Raw genomic sequence first — 25,017 nt, 5'->3', positions numbered from 1 at the left:
TGTTGTTACCTATATGTTTTCCTCGCAATAAGAATAATTACAACAGAACACAAAAACCCATAAATGGGCTAACGTATAATCTCTTTATTTTATTTTATCTAGATTTGTCTACCATGTCTCCCAAGTTTGGATTATTGTTGCTTATATTGGTACTAATGTGCAGCATTCAATATTGTAAGTATAAACATACGCATGCATGTACAAGCACGCACTGACGGAATTATGCGCACACGCAAAGCAACAACTACACCGGGGAGTCCTGATTTCTTAAGTCTGAAGTATGTCGCTTTTATACCGAATTTCTCAAAAATGACATTACAACGCTGTGACCTGTGGAATTTCATGTCATGAATCAACGGTATGGGTCACGCTGAGAAATTTTTTCAGGGTTATGGTCTTGCCAACAATGGGAAAGAGACGTGTTTTATACGTAAGACCTCTTGAGAATTTTGAAAATCAATTGCTCTCCTTACGAGCAGAAGATTTATGCTTTGAAACATGGAGTCGCTCATTCCTGTGAACACAAATCCACGGGCAAAAAACTGTTTTTCTTTATCGACACAACTAAGACACTGAGCAAAATTAATTCAAGTATTCAGTTCCACTTTCTTCTCTTTAGTTAATTTAGTTTTAATTATTTTTCTTGTAGGTGCAGCACACGGTATGTTTTTAGATTTGCTGAGTCTACAGAGCAGGTTACCAAGAGGAACTACAAACAGACTTAATTTCCTAGTTGATGGATGATTGTCCCTTCCAGGGATAAAAACTATCGCTGTTATCTTTTAGCACTGTTGTGTAGGATCAAAGAAAAAATGTCTTATTTTTCGGTGTTTCACCGTGACCTGGTTTAAGAAGATGTATTTTACAGTCCATTTTAGATGGTAATAAGCTCTTCACTTGAAACTGGCAGATCACAACGATATCCTTCCTTAGGCCTTCGATATCAAATTAAAGAGCTAAGGACATCATAACAACGTAATATCATAACACCATCATGACAAATGAACTTGCTAAAGTGAACCCAAACACAATCTACGTTATGTACGTCTTCCTGAAGTTTTCTATCGGTGATATGTCCCCCAAAGAACTTTCGAGTGTTAAGCACGTTTAATCAAATAAACAAAAACGTAGGATTATCAATATTAATTTTCTTCGCAGAATGCTTTGACAAACAAGATTGTCGAGGGACACAACATAATGATTGCTATGATAGCTATCACTTAGTTGATGGCGTGTCCCAGAACCTGTGACGTATGTGGTGAGGATTTTACTGCTTCAATTTATATTAACTTGTTATGCATTGGGATAGTAGCCTTAAGATTATTTTAAATTAGGAATCCCTGTTGACAGGCGAGGAGCCGACAAAACAAACTTTCTCAGTGGGACTGATGCAAAATTGTACCACTCAAATACCGTTCAACGTGTTAGAAATAACCTGTAGAGTATGTTTTCACAAGAGAAGGAAAAATCTTTGTCATCTACAAGTGGTCTACCAGTGTACATTTTTGAACGTTCAACTGAGATTTGAAAGGTTAAGCAATTATTAGTAGAAAACCTCTACTTCTAAGAAAGTGAACAATATGAGGAAGCCATGGAAGACCACGGCAGGCAGTCTTTTCCAATCATTATTTTTGGAAATAAATCGATGAAAATGAATCTACTTAGCCTTTTTGGAGAAGTAAAATCACGAACTGCATTTAACAAAAGGACTTTCTGATGCAGCGGAATTAAAAAACTATATGATCGAGTGTTACTAGCACTTCATTCCAGAACTTACCTAATTTCATTCAAATCTCGTTCGTTACAATCAAGCATTTCATTGAAGTGGAGGCAAATTATTCTTTTTCATATATGCATGGGGGATAGGTTAAAGGGTTGGTTATTTACTTATTCATTTGTCTTTCATTTTTTATTTTTATTTTTATTTCATACATTTATTTTTTACTTTATACAATTATTTCATTTTGATTTTGATACTACAACTACTACTCCTTCTGATTTCTTAATTTAAATTGTATTAGAAATACGAAAGCACTGGCAAATATTGACTGGTTCCTCTGACGATTGACCGTCCCGAGACCCTACAATTAGTATGATAACACAGTGCTATTAATACGAAAATCGGAATCAAAACCAACTTCCCACCTGTAAAATATCCTTTTGCTACCTTTGACTGTCATTCCTTAGGGACCAGTGATTATGTATCTCCTGTGGCGGGAATGAGGATCATAAGAACATTTCAGACCTTTGTTGTGGGAACAGACACAATTTTATTGTGACATAAGTAAAATCTTCCGAGCCCCCTCCCCTCCCCTCCCTGGCGGTCCTTTGAAGAGCATTTTAAGCCGTATTCTGTAGTATTGGATTTAAGTAAAAAAACAACAACAACAACAAACAATACAACAAAAACAACTAAACAAGAAAACAAGGCAAATCCAAAATCAAACAAAACAAAATAGCTTTCCTTTATTTTTTTTCATGAGAGTCCTGCTGTGAGGATCACCATCCTGCCTGTAAGGCTTGGGCAGATACGGGTGAATGTCGTAACAATCCAGATACCATGATCAGGATGTTCCCAGCTTCTTGTGGTGCTTGTTAGTGGTTTTTAGAGACTGTGATCGGTATGTATACCGTCTTTTAGCTACGCAATATTTTTTGCTGACCTTTTTGCTTTCGGTCTATTTGCCTTTGGTTATTTGCTGAAAGCACAATAGAAAAAATGCCTGCTATAAATACACACGGTCTCTGGAAAAAAAATTATAAAAAACATTGTCAGCTTTTGACTCAACAAAAGAGAATAAAAACACTGTGGAGCCAAGAAAAAATAATTATAACCTGCATTTATTTGCAGTAAAAAGTGTTCCTTAGATATTAAACTCAGTTTTAAGGGGTAAAAAATGAAATACTTAAGGCATCAATTTAAGCAGCTAAAAAAACCTACCACCCTGTTTTTTATAGAAACCATGCTGAGGAAGAACTTTTTAGTTTTTTAAGTTTTTTGTTTTACTCACCACTCCGATGGTCTTCGCAGAAGATGTATTTTATTTCATCTTATTATATTACACGTTCTTCACTCTTAGAGAGAGCAGGTCGAGTTGCGAGACCAAACAACTGCTACAAAGGGGACGGCCATTATACAAGGCAATCACAGTTTATTATCTCTATCTTGCGGAGGCCTTGTGGTTGATTTCGATGCGAGCTCTGTTTAAGGCCAACTGAATTTTTTCTTCTTCTTCTTGATGTTTTTTAATTTTTTTTTCAAAGGTTAAGAGGGATAGCTCAACCGATTTTACAACAGAATTTCAAGAAAACGGAGCGATGCTTTTATTCACTGCACCTGTGTATAGCATTCAATACTAAAATAGTGACAATAAATTGTTTTTATTTTTTTTGAGAGGGGTCTGTAGATAAAGACATAATGGCAGAACTTTCTCGGCATAAATTTGGAAAACTTTTTTGACAAATAAAACTTTCCTAATAATGTAATTTCTGTAAATGGATTAAGCATAAATACTGTTAGAAGCTGCAATGTGGACCAGCTGAGAAGCTTAGAATATTTAACGCCTACTATTCTTGATCTTTTGTCAAAAAAAAGTAGTCGCTCTGATAAAAAAGAATTATCACCGTGTGACGAATCCGCCCCACAAAGGTGGGCGCCCTCCAACGTACACAAAATATGAAACATAAACAAGCCCGAGAAGACACGCCACAACGCAACTAAACGTAGGCCTAGAAATATTTATTATTTTAAAGGCTGGTTTACACTTGCGACGGAGTCGTAGTCGGAGTCGTAATCAGAAGCGTGGAGCGATACGATCTAGTGAAAATCAAACCGACGGAGTCGGAAGCAAAACACCGATTCTGCCTATGACTCCGTCGCTTACGATCTAGTGAAAACTGCATTGTCAGAGTCGGATGCGGAAGCGGAAGAATAAACCAATCACAATGCTTGATTCCATCTTTCCAAAATGCACAAATAGCCGTAACAAATTTAAACGTGTGAGCTTGACTGTAAAATTACGAAATTAAAAGTTAAAATAGTCGAAACCTACCGAAAGTACAATTCACAATCACCAAGTCGTAGTTCACTGATGAGGTTAGCATACTCTTCCTAAGCTGCTAGACGTCGATAGATATCACGAACCCAAAATTTCTTTCTTTTTCGAACGATATTATTCCTGTATTGTCTCTGCCTGCGCAAAATAATGATTAATAGGAGCCAAAGTTGCTCTTCGTCCGCCATGTTGTCTTTAGCGCCAAAATTTGTACTTTAGCGGGCCTGGAATAAAGCATTGTGATTGGTTTATTCTTCCGCTTCTGCTTCCGACTCTGACAATGCAGTTTTCACTAGATCGTAAGCGACGGAGTCATAAGCGGAATCGGAAGAAAATGGAAACGTTCTGATTTTTCCGACTTCGATTCCGTCGAGCTTATGACTCCGCTTACGACTCCGTTTTTCGATTTTCACTGGGTCATAAGCGCTCTTACGACTCCGACTACGAATCCGCCTCCCACTCCGTCGCTAATGAAAACCAGCCTTAAGTAATACAATATGGTAATTAACAATTACAAACAACAACAAAAAACAAAACAAAAAAACAATAAACTAAGTTATTTACCCTAATTACAATAATACAATAAAACTAAATTGCTAAATTATTTACCTAAATTACTTTACAAGAGTTTATAAGAAAGTAATAATTTAAAACTAGAATGCGCTAACTATATTTACAAGAGTATTATTACGATGAAAAGGTAGAGTTTTTTTTTTCAGTTCAGTTCGGTTAGGTTTAACCTTACTCCGCTCCGTGTTCGTCTTTTCCACAACTCACCACGCTCCACCAAAAAACGGTGCCCTGCCGAACCAAACTCCCGTTTCTCCAACCAGGTTCCCGTCTCACCAGTCTTCAACTTTGCTCGTTTCCTTGGTTTCAACTTTGCTCCGTCTTCTGAAAACTTTGCAGTTTTCAACTTTTCACTTCTCGTAACTTGACTCGCTCAGACTTGTTGTTGAATAAGTTACTGTCTCTTCTTCCTTTAGTTCACAGTCTGGTAGATTCTTGCACACCCGTTCCCTGGCAAATGGTTTTCTACCGTGAAGTAGAACGATTTTGCTGAATGAATTTGTCAGAAATTATATTGTGCCTAGTCTCCGTTCCCTCAAATTTATCCAGGCTCTTCGCTCGTGACTCGCAAACCTTCACCTCACTTCTTCGTAACCGTGGCCAAATCCTTCATTAAATACGGATGCAAGGTGCGAGAAAAGAAGGGAAGAAAACTATTGAATATATAGAATAAAGGTTAATTACATCATAGTAAAGAATAGGAATTACGTGATAGATACAAATACCACACACTAGACATATCCTAAGAGAGTAAAAAAATGCATTACATAATCCTAAGTTAATTATTTTGAATGCGTTCATGACACTCTCCGAATTTTCGCAAGCTGGCTGTTTGGCTAGCTGTTGCTTTGTGCCTAGTATAAGAAACTCTGTTTTATCGTCATTTAGCATCAGACTGTCCGATATCATCCAGCTCCTGAAATCACTGATGCAGTCAGTCAAAGACTTTATAGCAGCATCCGCTTATGGCGACTTCGTCGCTGACATTATCCAAAAGTTACGAACTTTGTAAGTCCGCTCCACGCACTTTTTCTCTTGCGCGGGATGAAAGCGGGCAGTCTAGAGCAGGTAAGATGGGCCCATCTTGCCCGCTCGGGTAATCAATCAGAACGTACGATTCGCTTCGTCTTGCCCCCTCGGGTAGCCAATCAGAACATAAGATTTCGCTTCATCTTGCTTGTGGGCGCTGCCAGCTCTATCAGCCAGCTATATAATGAATCAAATCATCGCGCCATATTTTATTTCTATCGCGCGATAAAATGTGACATGTCCTCTATAAACCACAGAAGAAAACATTTTTTTTTCAGTCTTCCTAACAGTTTTCTTAAGAAAATGCGGTTGTAAAACAAATCACCTCCGTTTCTGTTGCAAACAGCCCAAAGAAAGAAAAACCTTCATGAGCACATTTTTTGTTTTTCAAATTGTTTTGGTCGTTCGGGACAGCGAGATTTTAGACTTTGTCTTCAGACAAAGTTCACTAAGAGAACTAAGTCCATGAGCAGCCATCTTGAGCTCCCCACTACCAACTAACTATAGCTACAAACTAAATCCAATATTGAACTTATTTCGAGGCAGTTTTCTCTTTCTCTCCTCCTTTGTATTTTTGGGGTTTTCCCGCGCAACATGCGTGACCTGATCAATTAACGACTCACGTTCAGAGACCTTGAACTTGACACTGAGATTAGCGTGGACTCTCCTTTGGAATTGAGTTGACTTTTGTGACCTTTTCGCATCATGAATTTGTCGCTGGTTTTTAATTGAAATGTAAGACTTTTCCAAGGCTTTATTTTCATTCAAACGCTGTGCGCAACGTAAACGTAAACATATACTTCATCTTTGTTGGCGGAGTTTACATTATAGCAAAAGAAATAACCTGCCGGCAAAAGAAAAAACCTCGTGGCAATAAAAATAACCAAGCGGCAAAAGAAATAGCCTCGCCGCAAAACAAATAGCCTCGCCGCAAAAAAAATAATCTCGCGGTAAAATAACTAACCTCGCGGATAAAGAAATAGTCTCGCTGCAAAATAAATAGTCTCGCGGCAAAAGAAATAAACTCGCAGAAAAAGAAATAACCTCGCAGCAAAAGAAACAATCTCGCGGCAAAACAAATAACCTCGCGGCAATAGAGATAACCTCGCGGCAATAGAAATAACCTCGCAGCAATAGAAATAGCCTCGCGGCAATATAAAATTACCTCGTGGCAATAGAAATAGTCTCGCGGCAATAGAAATCGTCTCGCGGGAAAAGAAATAATTTCGCGGCAAAAGAAATAATCTCGTGGCAAAAGAAATAACCTGGCGGCAATAGAAATAACCTTGTGGCAAAAGAAATAACCTGGCGGCAATAGAAACAGTCTCGCGGCAAAAGAAATAATCTCGCGGTAAAAGAAATAACCTCGCGGCAAAAGAAATAACCTCGCTGCTAGAGAAATAATCTTGCGGCAATAGAATTAATCTCGCGGCAAAAGAAATAACCCCACGGCAAAAGAAATAATCTCGCGGCACTAGAAATAGCCTCGCGGCTGAAGAAATAACCTCGCGGTAAAAGAAAAAGACTTACGGCAAAAGGAAAATGCTCACGGTAAAGGAAATAATAATAATAATAAGTGATACTAGGGGTACTGCTTTACTACGCTCTGTAATTTGTCTGTAGAACTTGTGACACCTTAACAAACAAGATGCAAAGGAAAAAACGGAGCAACAGAGCTCATTGATGCCGTTGGTTATCAGTAGACAAAATCCTCATCGACAACTTCAAATATTTTTGTCACTTCTAACGGGCTGTTTTAATATCTTTCGCTCTGAGTTTACCCAAAGCTGTCGCGGAGGGCCGAGCGACCCCTCCACGACAATTAGCGACCGCTCCTTTCAGACCATGTGCGAAAGGAAGGAGGATTTTGTCCTCCGTGTAAATCGTTGGGTTCAGTTGAGAATAAAGAAAAATCGCGTTCCCGACAAAAGCGTTGAAACCTCTACAAAGCAGTGCCTATTTTCCTTTTCGTCGAGAAAAAGTGTGAAATGGAGGTGAGACTCGCCAAGTGACGTCCTTTTTTGTTCTCCGAAGTTGGCGATCCTCTTCGGATATCTCCTTCTCTCACTCAACTGCAACAAGACCACATAAACAGAGAAGACAAGAAAAGTAGGACCTCGTCAGTAAAGTGTTTTAAAGACGAGTGGTTTTGAAAGATGGTTAATTTGTGAAAACGTTCCGACCACGTTTCCGTTATCATGAAGTTCAAGTAATGGTGATGATGATAATAAGATAATAATAATCATGATAATCATGATAATAATAGTTAAAATCCTAATAATATTTCAACACTCCCACGATGAGGCTTTTCAGTGCTAATAGTGACAAATTGTAAATAACCTTTCACTAACACCTTGCACAAATACACTTTCCAAACTCTTCAGATTCGAATTCTAAATGGCCTCCTCCAGAGGGCCAGGTTCGCATCACTGGATTTTTTCATAAAAAAAAATGTCGCCACGATATTAACAAACTTAAATTCAATCGTAGCACCAAATTTTCCAATCTCTCCTTTGAAGAGTGGTCGCCACTAAAAAAACCTAAAAAAAACACAGAGACATTGTTATCACAGCAGCCGACTAGGGTGGCGCAGTAGTTGTTTGGAGGACTGATCTTTACCAAAAAGAAGCTTTGCGGCAACTTTCTGACACCTCTTTTAATAAAAAGGTTGACAAAGATCTCACTTCCACTAATCAAAACACTGTCAAAAATACGATTAACAAACTCAACTAAACAAGCTAAACAAAAATTGCCGGCCACAGCAAAAATCTCATCGTTACCACTCCTAGATCTTCTTCTATTTACTTTTGACCTAAAATTCACAATCCTAACAACTCAGGTGGACCCATTGTCTCGGCTCGCAGTTGTCCTACTGAACTTATTTCCAGCCATTTAGACAACATTATGGCTCCCATCGTCAAAACTTTACTATCATATATCAGTGACAGCCAACACGCTCTTCAACTTTTTCGCGACTTTAATTTCCTCGGCCAAGGCAAACTTCTTTTGACTGTGACTACTACACCTCTTTATACTGTCATTCCCAATGACGAAGGTCTTCTGGCCTTCAAACATTTTTTTCATCAACGCATTGTTAAGGAAGCTAGATCTGAAACACTACTTCGCCTAGCCGAACTAGTACTTACACTCAATTGTTTTTCATTCGGGGACAATAATTATTTCAAACAAACTAATGGCGTAGCCATGGGTACTAAAATGTGAACAAGCTATGCCAAAATCTTTGTAGGTTTTGTCGAATACTAATTTTTCAGCCAATTAATGGCCCCAAACCTGAACTCTGCGGTCGCTACATTGGCGCTTCCTCCTCTACCAGAGAGGAGGTAACTCAATTTACAACCGCAGTCAATTCCTTTCAACCAGCCCTAAAATATACCAAGGAAATTCCCGACAATTCTTTATCCTTTTCAGACATCAAAGTTTCAATTAAAGAAAATGGTATATGCACTAGTGTGTATCACAAACCTACAAACTCACACAAGCATAGCTACTTTCTGTACTCATATTCGCACCCATCTCATGTCAAGAATTCCATTCCCTTTTCTCAGTTTCTAGGACTTCGTCGTTTATGTAGAGATGTCACTGTGCCAGTTTTTCGAAAAACGTGGTTACCCTGTTTCTGTCGTTCAAGTGAGTCACCACCGCGCCTAACTTATTGATCGACAGTCAACACTACAAACGTCACAAAAGGAAAATTCCGACCGCATCTCTTACCAAAAAAGAAAATCATGAAGTTTACCTTAAGTATACTACAAGTATACTGCATCAATAATAGTTATACTGCAATCATACTTCAATGGTACTGCACTTACTTAAGTACAGCTGCAGTACCATTTTTGAACTACACTTTAAGTATACTGTTCGAGTGAAAATAATTTTCCTTGTTGTTCATGTAGGGTACAAGTATACTTGAAATGTCTCACACAAATGTAAATCATGGTCAGGTCTGATTAAGTAGGAAATAACTATACTGAAAAGGTACTGAATTGCCTCAGTTGAAATAGCAGTGTCTTTTCATGTATCTATTTCCTAATTTTCCGCGCAGTTATATTTGTTTGTTAATAGTTATGAACGACCGCTGTTAGTTCATTCCATTAATTCATTCTTGTTTTTCTCGTCACCACGTTCTCACCAATAGCATAGCTCCACTTTCTGCATATAAACACACACACAACCCACAATTTCTCAATCCGCTCTGACAAAGGGCTAACGCTCCAAACGCTAGCTTTTTAACTCTTTTACGGTCGCCAATTTATGATTTCAACTATGCTGATAAAACCAAATTACCTTGTTACACCCTGAGTGACGCAGCACCACAGCTTCTTTAGAAACTAATACCCCCTCTATTCCTTTAAATTTTCGCATTTAGAAAATGTGGGAGAAAGTCTGTTAAAGTCATACATGTTTTTACTCAGGCTGTTTGAAAGGTGCATTTTAAGTAAGCTCAAATAAAAAATGTAGAGGAAGCATGATCTTTTTTTGGTCAGGGTCACGAACGACAGTTACACTACTGCCAGAGATAAACACAGATGATGTTGTCATCAGTAAGCTTGGAAAGAAATTAGTGGAGGACCCAATTTTGCCAATTAATTTAGTTGCAGCTGAGGCATACATGTGAGTCAGTAAGTTAGTTGATAACACATGTCATGGTTTTTATTAAACATTAATTGTTTTTCACTGCACCACTTTAGCAAGAGTTATTGGAGGCTTGATGCTCATCACCATTTTAAGGATTTTCACAATTTTGAAAGGAATTGAATGAAAATAATGATCTTTCCTAAGATCATGTTAAACTTACTTGAACCCTTTTTAAATGGATCCAAAGGTTGTTCTACGTAGAAATCTAGACAAGTGCAGTCAAATCATCTATTTTTCGATCATCAGATGAAATTGTGTCATCTCTGTAAAAACAAAACAAAACTAAACTAAACTTAAGAAAAATAAAAAATAAAAACACACGAGGAAAATGAATTCAATTTTTCATATCCTATATAATCAGCAAATGGTGACTGATGAACATGTGGTTCAGTTATTACAGAAGATATCATTTTAATGACACAAATTTCATTAGACCAGCAGATGAAATTCAAACAAAGAAATGATCCTCACAAGTAGACTGTAATTTATTATAGGTAATTGCGGAAAAGAAACAAGAAAAACATTCAGGCCTCAATGCTTAGTGTTCCTGAAACAGTTATTAAAACAGCGCAAGATAGAATTTTCAATAAAAAAGATGAAGTAAAAAGAGCAATAATATATCAGCCATTCTCTCATGGTGGTGTGAACTTCCCAAATGTCCACACTGTGGTTAACATCATTACACTTGAGCTGGTTAGGCAGGTTTCTAAACTCACAAATGAGACCTGGCAAGCTATTCCTAATAGTTATTTTAATAAATATGGAGGATTATCTTTCCTATTGAAATGTAATTGCAACTCTAAGCACTTTGACAAGAAAATGCCTCTTTTTTATAACAAAATGTTAGACTATTTCAAGGAATTATGCAGTGGTTAACCTAATGTTTACAATTATAGTGAATTTATTCTTTGGAACAATAATAATAGAAATTACAATAGAGAGCAAATCTATTTCCTGGAAGTACTTGTTTGAAAAAGGAATTTATTTCTTACAGGACTATTATATTAAATAGAGACGGTAAGTTCTTATCTCTAGAAAATTTTCAAAGGAAATACGCATAACGTTGAACTAAACTATTTAAAATATTTTCAACTTATTGCTGCAATCCCAAACTATTTGAAGAGAAAAGCACAAGCAAGTCTGCTGTAACAAACAGAAATATATTAGAGGAATGGGATATTTTCTATCAGTCTAAAAACAAAGTTATCTCTTTAACTATAAATGTAGATTGTAAAGATTACCACAAATTACTTCTGTCAGGAAAAGATTAGGACAGAACCTACTGCTATTAAAAGATGGTCAAGACGTTTTGTGAATTTTGACTCTAGTTGGAAACAGATCTTACACAAAACTTACAAAATGATAAGTGAGAAAAAGTTAAGAGAATTTGGTTATGAGGTTTTCCAGAGAACATTTGTCACTAATTAAAGGAACTGACAAGCAATTTAAAGTGAGAAATGATTACAAAATACTTTCAATGTAAAACTGACTATACGGTGCGACATCAAATACTTTCAATACTCAATCCAAAGCCGTCCGCCATTTTGAATGTGGTTGCTAGGAAATTGAGTCGACAGGTAGTCACGACCAATCAGAAATAAGAAACCGCGTTCAAAGAAATCCATGCTTTTCATTGGAAAATCTGGATTTTTGAAATCCAGATTTCGGATTTTAAGGTGATTCCCTCGTTTTGAACTGCGCAACCTTTTCTGAGCATAACATTGCGACATCCAAGATCCAGAAATGGGCCGCTTTGGCAGAGCGAAAGCTTTTATTCGTAATAAAAGAAAATGTAAAAAAAGTGCGTGATCCGGAAGTCTGCAGTGGGTTTCCACTTCGCGGCCGTCAAGTTGTAGAGTTAAATGTCCTCGCTCAGGCTTTGGACGGGGGCTGTGAAGCCTGTGGGGCAGCTCTACGGCTCTCCGACTGCATAAAAGAAACAGTTTCTGGGCTAGGATCACTACTCTACATATGCTACTCAAACTCCGGGTGTGGAGGGACAAATATCTGTCAAAGACAGATAGCACCGGACAGGTAGCACTGGAACAGCGCGAGGGCGACCAATCTTTGATGAAAACACGAGGCTCGCAGCAGGTTTACACTTAATGTTGCTAAAAATATTGTTTTCCACAACAAAAGTATCCATTTAACATCTAGCCAATTTTTTGATAAGTTAATCGACATATTTATAGGGATGCTACACGCAGGCCAGGTCCTACCCACGTAAACGAGTTTTTGTCATCTATTAATGTACCATCACATGGAGAGTCCACGCTGAAGGCTCCCGAAAGGGAAGTAAGGCCCCAAATTGAAAAGTTGGCAAAGGAATCATGTCTGAAAAATTTAGAAAGCGAAAGACAGCTGTGGAAAGAGGATAGTGAAAGGGAAAATGTGGCGATAGGAGCGTCGTGTGACATGGGATGACCGCGATCTCAAAACTATGTCCTTTTTCACGGTAGTTTGTGAGGAAATAATCGCAGTGACACCCATTTTTGTTTTTTTCAGGTGTTTGCCAAGAACAGTCTAATAAAGAACATATTTGAGGAAGAAAAAAAGTTTTGATTGTAGAACATGATTTTTTTTTTAAATAGTTTCGTACTTGGTGTATTTTGGCCAAGGCGAGGATTCAAGCTAACAACGGAACTGTTCGAAAAAGTGCAAAATCCCCACAACCAGGAAATCAAAAACAGCTAAAAAAAAAGCAATACCGCTTGTTTTAATAAAAGAAGCTTTAATTTCAAAATATAAATCTGTGTCTTTCAAGTTACCAAGGCTAAATTCTGATGAAGGGGATTCGAATTTTTAACGAAGAACTAGTAAAAATATTCCATTCTATAAAAGAGCCTGCTGACGTGTAAACAAGCACGGTGAACCCCATTTATTTTAGTATATATCACGAATGTTAATCATACCAAGTTTGGAAAAAGCTTTGATATTAGAACAACTTCAAGGGAGTTGCCTTGAGGTAAAATATGGAATCTAAAAACGGAATACGACGTTGAGAGAACCGTCCTCAAGCTGGATTTCAATTGAGAAATCCAAGTCCGGATCGCATGGGTTTCTATGTTTCACGTCTTTTAGGAAACCCAGAGAGGGATTAGTAAAACTGCAGCTGTTCACGAAGGCTCTCTGTGTTGTGTCTTAGTGCAGAAAGGTGACGCCAATCCTTGGTTAAAATGGCCGACCGAACTTTAATAATCACTACCTAAACTACAGTTACGCAATATATCACAACCTCAATATGCATGCAACTTAGCTATATATATTTAGTCTGGGACCTCTCACGTCATGTATCTTACACCTAGTGATGGTTCCTATTATTTAAATCCTCATTCATTAACACTATAACATTAATTAAACCCTAGTTCACTAACACTATAACACTCTGGGTCTTTTTTGACTTTCAATTCTTCCTTCTCCCCTCCATGCTATTCTGTTTTCACGCTGAGCGCGCGTGATTTTTTGTGAACTGGCCAATCGCGTCGGGGACTTTGGGCTTGGCCTTGATATTGAAAAGAGGCTGACGTGTACATTTTGCCCTTGTATATTAGTCTTTTTTACTTATTTTCAGTACGGAGTTTAGTTTGGGTTGTTGTTGTCTAATTCCTCAGTTTGGAATTTTTACAAGTTTAAGGAGTTTAATTCAACTACCTATTGTGAATTTCAATGACATTATTTCTACGGAGTTAGGATTCTAGTTTCTCTTTTTTACTTTGGATGTTTTACATGGTGCCGAGACCCGAGAATTTGACTTACTTAAGAATTTACTCTCTCAAGAAATGCAACTGCCGACAGAGGAACTCATGCCCGCTAGACGGAAACTGCCTCCAACAATCTGTTATCTACTAAGCTACAGTCATACATGAAGACAACAACTCGACGGATTCATACATCGGACTCACTGCAAACGACTACAAGACCCACTACAACAACCACACCTCATCATTTCGACACACAAAGTACCGAAACTCTACCGAACTCAATAAACACATCTGGACACTTAAGACAACAACAAGGGCTATTCCATCACCTGGCGCATTCTATCTTCACACCTGCCCTACAACAGCTCAAGCAAACGATGCAACTTATGCCTTAACGAGAAATTCCTGATCATCTGCCGGCCCGACCTATCTACACTCAACAAACGTAACGAACTCGTCTCTTTCTGCCGAAACAGAAACAAAGCCCTCCTACGCAACAGCTGACTTGACACTTTTCGTACCAAATCAAGTATGTCGTTAAAATCCCCTGAAGAGTGGGCAACCACGAAACAGCTCTGTAGGGATGAAATGTAGTTGATTTTTTTCTGCTTATCACACGTTATATTTTATTAGATGTTTTGTTGTGTTGTATCGCTGAGTATTTTTACTCATTGTTTGCATTTTGACTCACCTTACGGGCTAGTCAAAATACAAACAACGAGTAAAAACACTCAGCGATACTGCAAAACACTACGTGTAATAAGAGATTTATTATCCGTAACGCTAAATTGTTGTTTCAGTGCGGGCGAATTTCACGGATATTTCTGGAGTGCAAATATCGCGTGATATTTGTACTCATCTCGCACGTTAGTTGTATCGTCTACGAAGCACATTTGGATATAATAAAAAGCATTATTCGATGAATTTGAACCTCCTCTGGCGAATCAGTTGAAAACTTATCGGATTGCTCTTACGAAAAATTTAATGTCCTTGGAGCCCTGGACGACGAAATTCTGGCTTTAATGATAGAAGAGAATAACGAAGATGAAATCCAGAAAACTGAGAACTTCAGGGAATCTATTTATCAAATGATAGTGGAAATTGACGAAACCATAAACGCAGTTGAACTAGAAAGGGCGGCAAATACAGTGATGTCAATTCCTCTCTCTAATTCTAATTCGTTTACTGAAAGTCTGGGAATCGGAAAGGCAAAACTATCGAAGATTGATCTAAAGAAATTCTATGGTGATCCCATTTCCTTCAATCCATTGTAGGACTCGTTTGCAATTGCTGTCGATGAGAACCCTGGTTTATCTGATTTTGACAAATTTAATGAGTTGAGAAATTTTTTAGAAGGGTCAGCCACAGGAGCCATTCGAGGGCTACCGCTAACAGCAGAAAAACTACGATTCAGTCAAATCCACTCTAAAGAGACGATTTGGGCAACCCCAGCTGATTATCGATCCTCACATGGAGGGATTAGTGAAAGTATCAGCTGTAAGCGCGGACAATAATTTGAGACGTCCTCGCCTTCTTTATGATCGAGTTGAAGCAAACTTTTGAACTTTGCAAACCCAGAGAATAAACTCTGAATCGTATGGAAGCTTTTGATTCCCCTTCTAATGGAAAAATTACTTCCGAATATGCGTTTGATAATTTCAAGGGCTGTGGATGAACCAGAATGGGACTTGGATGTTTTCTTTCATGCATTTGACCGTGAAATTGAAGCGAAAGAGCACCGTTAGCCGATTGGAACAAACCCGACCAATCCCCCTAGCCCTAAGAAGCCTTTCTCAGTGCCGTCAAGAAAAAGTAGAGAGTTTTCGTCCCCTTCAGCCCTTGCTAATCGGTGTGAGGGATCTTTAACTTGTACCTTCTGTAAGCAAGGGCACCCCAGCGCGAGATTTGCTGTAGTCACTAACATCGAAGCCACAAGAAATCTGTTGAAAGGAGAGGGCTGCTGCTATATTTGTTTACGTCGCAACCACTTGGTGAGGAATTGTTCTCAAAGCAAGACAGGCTGCATTTGCTTAGGAAGACATTACATGTCAGTTTGTGAGAAAGCCAACAGCCGTCTTTTCACCTCAGAAAATACAGCTCAAAGTAAAAATGCAATGACCGTAAATGAGACAAATCGCCGAGAAGGCTAGTCGTCTTCAGTGCACGTGTACTCAAACACGTCAATTTTGTTGCAAACAGCCAACACCTCTATGTCACAGATCAATCAACCTCGTTTTGGCTATAATTGAGATATATCAACAAAGTTGAAATGGTAAACTGGCCACCGTAATGATTACAAAAGCTGACGTTTCGAGCGTTAGCCCTTCGTCGGAGCGAATAGAGGAATTGTGGGTTGTGTGTTCTTTTAAAGACAGAAAATGGAGCTACGGCTAGACATTTTCACATCTGACGACTCAATTAACGACAAGAAAATGTACGACCTGCTGGTGTGAACAAGTGAAGAAATTGTGAGTTAGAAGCTATCGGTGTCTCAACACAAGAAGAAACAGTGCATGAGAAGTTCTTGGATACTGTTCACTTAAATAACGGCTGCTACGAGGTCTCTCTTCCTTGGAAGAAAAGGCACGCATTACTACTGGATAACTACGCCCAATCCGTTTCTCGCCTGACTTCTGTCCCCAAACGTCTAAGCAAGAATCTTGGTTTATTTGAAGAATACAACCGCATTATTGAAGAGCAATCTTCGCGAGGAATCATCTCCGATGTTGATCCTGGCATACCAGTCGAAGTTGGTCACGTTCATTATTTACCGCATCATCGAGTTGCTCGCGAAGGTAAGCTGACGACTAAAATGAGCATAGTCCATGATGTATCCGCCAAGTCTACTAGTCCATCATTACTTTCTGATATACCCGATGTTCTGATGCGTTTCAGGTACCATCGTGTAACTTTGACGGCCGACATCGAAAAGGCCTTCCGAATGGTCCAGATTAAAGAGCTCAGTGAACGAGATTTTTTGCGCTTTCTTGGGATAGACGATCTTGAGAACGAACATCCAAACATTCTGGTGAAACGTTTTAACCGAGTTGTATTTGTCGTCACAAGTTCTCCCTTTCTGCTAAACGCAACAATTAGTTAACAAGTAACCAAGTATGAAGCAGATGATCCCAAATTCGCGAGCGATTTCCTGACCTCTCTCTATGTGGATGACCTCAATGAGGGGAAAGACAGTGTCCCTGAAACAGTTGAGCTCTACAAAAAGGCAAGATCAAGAATAAAGGAAGCTGGCTTCAATCTAAGGAAGTGGATTTCAAGTTCAGAAAGGCTGATGAAATGCATCGACGAAGAAGAAGGAGTACCGGTCAAAGAAGTCGTCAAGTTATCCGGAGAAGACACTGCTCATGCGAGAGTCAGTTTGTAGTTCAAGGTTGTTCAGAGTCGGCTTCAAGTGAGAAGAGAATTCTTGGATTAAATTAGAACATTGAAAGACACAAACTGTTCGAATGAGGCCTTAAACTGCTGTAAAAAGTGAAATTTTAAATCCAAGCTCTCGCCGATTAACGGTATCATCAGTTTAAGGCCTCATTCGAAGAGATTGTATACTTTAACAATGCTGCTGAGGGACAACATGAACAAATTATTGAAAGAGACATTTTCGTTTTCAAATTTGACTGGCTGATGAATTCGCTAAAGATCTACCTTGAAAAAGCGTACATTACTCAAGGTCGTGGCCAAGTTATATGATCCACAAATTGGTTTAATTTTACCTCTTTTCACAACGATCAAGACACTCTTCCAAGATCTATGCAAACTGAAAAATGGCTGGGATGAACCTCTCGACGAGGGAATTTCTTTGAGGTACTCGCAATGGTTATCTGATCTGTCAAGGCCGAATGTATCCAGATCCAAAGAAGTTATCTTTCAGACGAGAGCGTAATTTCAATTCAATTACACGGTTTTGGAGATGGATCGAAAGTTGCGTATGCGGCAGCAGTTTATCTAAGAGTTGAGACGAATCAACAGGTCTTCGTTCGGTTGTTGTTGTCTTTGAGTTTTCATTCACGCTTATTTTAAATCCTTCAGTTCGGAATTTTACGAAGTGAAAGGGGTTTTACTCAAACCGAATGTTGTGATCATTTTAATTACATATCTTCTACGGAGTTCGGACTCTAGTTTGTTTTTTCGCTGTTTGATTTTTTACAACAAACAAAACGGAAGGAGGGAATGTAGCATACGCAAGCATGCATCATTTGAGTATGATCCTGGTACCAACGCACGCGCTCACGCCGTTCCCAGATTCCTCGAATCGCCTTTCTTCCTTGTTTTCTCTTTTGTTTGTTTGTTTTTTTTTTTATCTTTGCACGAAGGGCCTAGGTATAAAGGTGGAGCTTGGGATAGTTGCAAGGATTACAGGCCAATCTCGGTCCTTTCTGTTATTTCTACAGTTATCGAAAGGCACGCTGCAAACTCTTTACTTGCTTACTTACAAGATAATGGCTTGATTCTCCGAGGGCAATCAGGATTCCAACCGTGAATCACCCGACGGAGACGGCTGTCATCAAGCTCAATGACAAATTTCTGTTTGACGTGGATAGTGATAAAGTATCAGGCCTTATCTTTATTGACTTCAAAAAGGTCTTTGACCTGGTAAGCCATACTGAAGTTCCATTAGTTAAGATTGGAATACATGGCCGAACTGTTCGAACTGTCAAGTTTTCCCATATATTAGAGAATATCAGGCAGGATATCACAAAGGATCAGCTGACTGAAGTGCCAATTTCTCCGGAGTGCAGATTAGCAATATGTCTTTATCGGCTTGGGAGGGGTGATTACCTGTACACAATAGCAGAATTGTTTGGCGTTGGGCTAGCAACTGTGGATGTCATTGTTAAGGAAGTCTGCGTGCCAATCGTTAAAAACTTATGGAGGAGGGCAGTGACAAATCATTTCCCAACTTCTGAGCAGGATTTTACAGAAGCCATGGTAGACATGAACCAGCTTTGGCAATTTCCTTGCTGTTGGGGAGCAATTGATGGTTGCCACATCGCAATTCAGTGCCCACCTGGTGGAGAGGAAGCTTGTAAAGAGTACCATAACTTTAAAAACTTATTCTCTATTGTTATGATGGCCATTGTCGATGCTGCGGCAAGATTCATGTGTGTCAGCGTAGGTTTTCCAGGTAATTCACATGCCTCAATTATTTTTCAGTCTACACAGCTATGGAGTGATATCACGGAAAAGAAAGCGATCCCTGAAATATCACAGAACATTCAAGGAACAGACATTTATCCTATGATTCTAGGGGATTCGGCTCTCCCTTTTCGTATTTGGTTGATGAAACCTTACTCCAATGCTGTTCTGAGTGCTGAACAGCGCTATTTCAACTACCGCCTTAGCAGGGCAAGGATGGTCTCAGAAAGAGCTTTTGGCCAGCTGAAGAGTCGATGGAGAGTTTTCTACCGTAAGTCATCTTGTCAACCTGATGCCATTAAATGCCTTACATTAGCATGTGTTGTTCTTCACAATGTTTGTATAGACATGGGTGATTCCCTACCATCACAGTTAGACATAACAGAGCATCCAGCACAACATGGGAGAAGAAGCAGGAAGGAGGTCAGAGAACTGTTTATGATAAGAAACTGCACCATGAAGAGGGATAAATCACATCATGCAGAAGAGATAAGAAAAGCACTTCTCGACAAATTTTGGGAAGAGAAAGAAGGGCAGTAATCTGTCAGCCTTAACTTTTATGTTTTTGCTGGATCTTGAAAAAGAGCTAACAAGTAACAGCCTATAACTAATCAACTGTTCAACCTGAAAACTAAGTGTCTTTGATTTACTTCTAAATTTTTGCTGTTTGTCAAGTGGGGATTTCCTATTGGCAAGGGAGTTTGCTTGATATAGTTATGAAATGAAGCGAGCATTCTTTAATGAGGGGGTGGGACTCCCACTAAAAAGTATGCAATACATCATGATTGTGAATATGCTGGTACACTTGTCGACCTTGTTGAACCACTGAATTAAGCCATTTGAGTATTGGGCATTTTCAAAAAGTACCATAATACTCTTTTTTCCCTCCATAACTTTGCATAAGCAATGTTTTTAATATAGATTACAGTGTCTGGCGAGAGTTTAAAGTCTCACAAGAAATTGAAAACAATGCTCATGCAAAAGTGTGGAAGGGCAAAAAAAATATTATGGTATTTTTGAAAGTTGAGTTTTCAATTTAGGGTGAAATAATCTGCAAACATTTTAAGCATATTACCCTCAAGTATAATATTAACAACCACTATGAGGAATTGTTCCACAGGGCTTCTGAGTTAGGGAGATTATACCTTGTTGAATAAATGTTGTGTGGTGTCTCAAGCCTGAAGGAAACAAAGGAAACTCCAGCTTAGCCTGAGAACAGATTTTACCTACAACATGTCTACCACTTGACAAGGCCTTAGGAAACAAACATGGGTAACTATGTTAGCCAAACTTTATTGTTGCTTTATAGCTGTTTTGAGTTCTTTAAAATATTACATTTGCAACAGATGTTTGTTAATGAAACAAAATAAAACATATTAACAAAGTCCTCCAATGTTGTTTAAGGAGTATTCGCTCTTTTCAAAATCACTGTTTTCATGAGAAGTATAAGCCTAAACCAAGTAGAAAGTGCAACAGAAATAGATCTTGCATTTTTTGTTCAACAAATTCTTAAACATGCGAGTGTCAGAAAACCGGAGTCAATAAAAGTATTGAGTGAAACCATCAGCAGTCTCAGGGGGGTACATAATCCCTGTCTGAGTTTGGTTTCCAGGCACACCATTGTTGGAAAACATAGGTGCGTTGCTATATCCACCATGATGTTGATACTGTTGGAAGGGGTGGTGACCTGAACCCAACAGTATGTCCAAATACCTTTTCTCTTGTTCTCTTGCTAGTTTCATCTCCTCGTGAATGCCTTCCAAGAGGTGTTTCGTTGGGTCATTCTCAATTACAGATCTTATTAAATCTACAGTTGATGCAATTTGGTCTAATTTATGTTTTCTACCTTTCTTCTTAACTGGTACAAACATGCTCTTCTCAGGAGGCTCCTTGGATAGTACTGAAATCACTGCTCCCATTCTCAATGATTTCTTTGGCACTACTCTCATTGGCTGAAGGTTCACGAGCTTGCTCAGGCTGACATGAATCACGTGACTTTACTATAGGGTAGAGTGAGTCGAATCACTTCCCATATCCTTTCTCGTCAGTCAGCCTCTTCACTCCACTTGCTGTCTTTACGGTCAGACAGATCCTCTTGCATGTGGCTACACACCATTTAAACTTGGTTCTCATCTGCTCCACTGTGAATGGGAATGAATCTTCGCATTGTTCGTTCAGTTTATTTAACCCAGACTGATAAACCTCAGTGTTGTATGCTTTCTTGGTTTTCGTGAAAACCAGCTTCCGAAGAATGTTGTCGTCATCGACGATTATGTTTACCATGTCGGTCATCTGGGTCTCCAACCACGTTGCTTTTCTACCACGCTTCTTCACTTTTACCGCGGTTTCCTCAGGGCTCTCGCTATGACCATCTTCAGGCTGCTTTCTGCGTTTCTTGTTGGGGACTTGTGGCTCCTTTTCCTCGCTGTCACTGCTTAAATCTGAATCTTGATCATTCTGTTTCGATAGCGAAGATGTTTCATCTACCAATTTACCAAGATAGATGCTTCTGGGCTCCGAGGAGTGGATGTTCGTGTATAAATTCTTGCACAAGGAAGACAGTACCCAACTCGCTTCCCCAGCTCCCATCCCTCCGCGTACTCATCCAGTTGAGCCACAGAACATTCCAAACGAACACACACAGGTCTGTCACATGAAATACAACTGTATTTCGTTTTAGCCTCGCATGACCAACGAGTCTGACTGAACGTTTTTCGGAAAAGGGCTCCAGCAGTCGCCATGTTTTCTATTTTCGCGGGAACTCTTCTCCCTTACGCATGCCATGCAGGTGAAAACTGTAAGCGTGGGCTTAAAATTAACCGGTGGAATAATTTATGTCGTCGAAAAATAATGTATGCATTTACTTCGATGCGACTGAAAAGCGACGTATAAAACTGACACGCATTTCAGACGTTTTATCCGTCTGGGGCACACGGATAAAACGTCTAGGATGAATTTAATTTGCCAGACGAATTTAACTCGTTTTAGACGTCGCTTTAGTGTCGAAGAAAATTGCTGGAATTAAATTCGTGTGAATTAAATTCGTCTCTAATGCGACGTATAAACCAGGCCATACTTACCTTCTTACTTACTAAGTGAGTATCGCTACGAAACTATAACATCGTCAGCCAGTAAAATGTCAAACAGTGGTGGCAAGCATGAAAGTTGACAGAGAAAATGAGTTCCCACCCAACATCCGCATTGTTTGGCTTTTATTGACGTGCTTTTAGCCAATACATGTATTCAAAATTGACAACTTATTCCTACTCATGGAAGCGTGTGCATTATTGATTAAGTTTTGGGCACCACTGCTTTTGAACGCCTCTTCAAGCAACACAAATCTTTCGACGTGAGGACAGATAAAGCATTTTTAACCCGCTGGTTTCCAATAACCTTTCACTATAACCCTAACGCGAATCGCGAAAAGGTAACACGTTAAAATGTTACACACAGACACTCACGCGCCTATAAATCTCCATAAACACGTAAGCACGAAGCACAGTCCACGCAAGTTAACTGTAACGGTCTTCCTAACTAGAGACATACTCTGTCTTCTCTGAGATGGCAGAAACCCTAAGAGTACGAGTACCTTGGAAAAAAATGGAAAAAACTTTCAAGTTGAAAAAGAAAGTTTTATGATTTAAGCTGCATATATACAAAAAAAAAACCATCAACCACAGGTAAGTCAATTTACAATTAAAGCAACTCATAACCTGGTTGAAGACTTTTTCTGTGGTAGCAACATGGGCTGTTACAAACGTATAAAGTAAACCCGTAAAAGTATCGATCGAAAAGAAACTCCGACTTACCCGCTGGTAGATCAACCACTCATTTAATAAAAAATATTAGTAAAATCCATATCAACCAGTCATATGTTTGGGACGATTCAAAATCCGCTCTTTTATACTTTTAAAACTGCTTGATAAAGTTGTAGAGACGCAATGTATAGGTATTCCAATGGTTAGATATCCGAGGGACAAATAATACAGGGGAGGGAAGATTTGAGTGACTAGTTTGATATTTTAAGGCTGGTCTGAGGTGAAGGGCCACTTTCTTCTTCTTTATGACATTACTGTAACAGTGGTTAAGAAAATTTTCTTTTTTTTTTCAGGTTTAAAAATTTGAATAACAAAAACGTCTTAAATTAGAATGTACGAGTTCTTGCCCGCCGAGGACTGGGAAGGGGATAGAGGAATGGCACTAAAAGCTATTTTGAATGAATCGTTGAGCTTGAGATTTCTCTGCAGTGTCCGTTCGATCTTGAGAAGCCGACGTGTGACCCTTTCCGCCTTTTCTATAAGACGCTAAATACTTTCACTCTGATAATGATGTTAATCGAAAGGGTAAAAACTACAGTTTATCTCTATCAACCTCACTTCAACAACAGCTAAGCATGAGAAGATAAATCTAAATAATGTTCCTTTGTGCCCCTTACACTGTCCTCACCCTTATAGCTAGGCTAAGCAACTTAAATAGCTTGGCTGGCTACAGGGCTTTTTTTTCTGTCTCGTTGACGATTTTTCAGATGCATTCGGGCCGTGTGAGGTGACTGGAGGTAGTTTAGGAAGTTCTGCGTCTGTACCAGGCCTTTGCACTGCCCTTGATGAAGTCCAGTGCTACTGGTAACCTGCAGCGATCCCCTGCTTAACCTGCAATGGACTACAGAGTATATGTATCATGCAATCCGGAGGAAGTAGCTAGTAGTGATACTTCCTATCCGCTGGTGTTACATTCTGTTCTAAGCCTAAGATACGATTCTGCAATATTGGTGGCTCAGCCTAATAGCAAGACTGAAATTTTTATATAAGGGAGACAATAGTACAGTTTCACAGAGAGTCTTGCATTCTGTGTGCCAACCGCAAAGTATTTATTGTCATATTACTAAAATGTGCACTACAGTTACTTATCACCAACCTATGCGTGAGCGCATCTGTGTTCTGTGTAAGATTTCTGTCGCTTCGCGTCGCAAGTCCTGTCTACGTCTTATTGTTAGCTAATCACTTTAATAAACTTCGTTTCCATCTTCATCATCATGAACATTATTATCGTAACTACCGTTTCTTTAAGCGCGTCAAAGAATTTTCTGTTTTAACATGGTATTAACCGATCGTCCTGCGAGCAATGTTCCGCACTCAAAAAAGCTGAGCATAAATTTCAAGCAAAGTGCTTCTTTTAGAGTTTCAAAGACAATCAAATCAAGACACGATCTTTTAATTTTTCTAGTTATAACCACATATCTTGATTTTGAAGGAAATCTTACAAATTGAGATTCAACTAGCTTGGTCCGCCTAAGGAGCAATGCACAGCTGAATAAATGTCCACAGCTTCTGCTCGAGTTCCCATGGTCTTAAGTTTCATTGTCAAAGAAAACCGGGCAGGAGCAAACGTTCGAGGTCGGCGTTTGACCTCCCCCTTTTTACCATATAATAGCTAACTGAAAAGATTATCAACAGTGGTATTTTCAGAAGTTGGTGGGTTTTTTATTTCAAGATAAAATCCTTTCTGTAATCAGGGCTATCCACGGGCATCAAATTGAATGATTTTCAGCCAACTTTTGTCGACCCTATATGAAAGAACGTTAAGTGAGAAAAACTTACCATAGGTTTTTTCACACTTTCAACCCACAATGAACTGATTGAAGTCTAACAATGTCTCTTTTGCTAAACGCTATGTTTTCCATGTCGCACTTAATATTAGCACTGAATTGATAACGAATGTGAGCCAAATTTTTGCCATTTTCGCAGGGCTATTTTTCAAACGTGCGTGGTTTACTTTTAAAGAAGATTATTGGATCAATAGCCTGTTGTACCTTTATTAGAATACCGCAAACATAAAATTTGTTTCTCAAAGTAAAT

General features: G+C 38.9%; 1 protein-coding gene and 1 pseudogene across 1 annotated transcript; one reads left to right on the top strand and one right to left on the bottom strand.

Annotated features, from left to right (window-relative positions):
* Positions 1-360: 360 nt before the first annotated feature.
* On the top strand, positions 361-15,725 carry LOC148742686 (uncharacterized; annotated as a pseudogene).
* Positions 15,726-20,439: 4,714 nt separating this feature from the next.
* LOC148742685 (uncharacterized) lies at positions 20,440-21,751 on the bottom strand. Its single transcript, XM_088748107.1, has one exon. It carries the CDS (start codon positions 21,749-21,751, stop codon positions 21,185-21,187), a length of 567 nt encoding a protein of 188 aa, XP_088604233.1. The 3' UTR covers positions 20,440-21,184.
* Between the last annotated feature and the right edge of the window lie 3,266 nt (positions 21,752-25,017).

Source organism: Stylophora pistillata, chromosome 1, assembly GCF_964205215.1.
Source record: "Stylophora pistillata chromosome 1, jaStyPist1.2, whole genome shotgun sequence".
Lineage (NCBI taxonomy): Eukaryota > Metazoa > Cnidaria > Anthozoa > Scleractinia > Pocilloporidae > Stylophora > Stylophora pistillata.
The sequence above is the reverse complement of the archived record's forward strand: the minus strand, read 5'-3'. Positions and strand labels throughout refer to the sequence as shown.

Coding starts and splice junctions, on each gene's coding strand:
- LOC148742685 (XM_088748107.1), bottom strand. CDS start 21,751: ATGGGAGCTGGGGAAGCGAGTTGGGTACTGTCTTCCTTGTGCAAGAAT.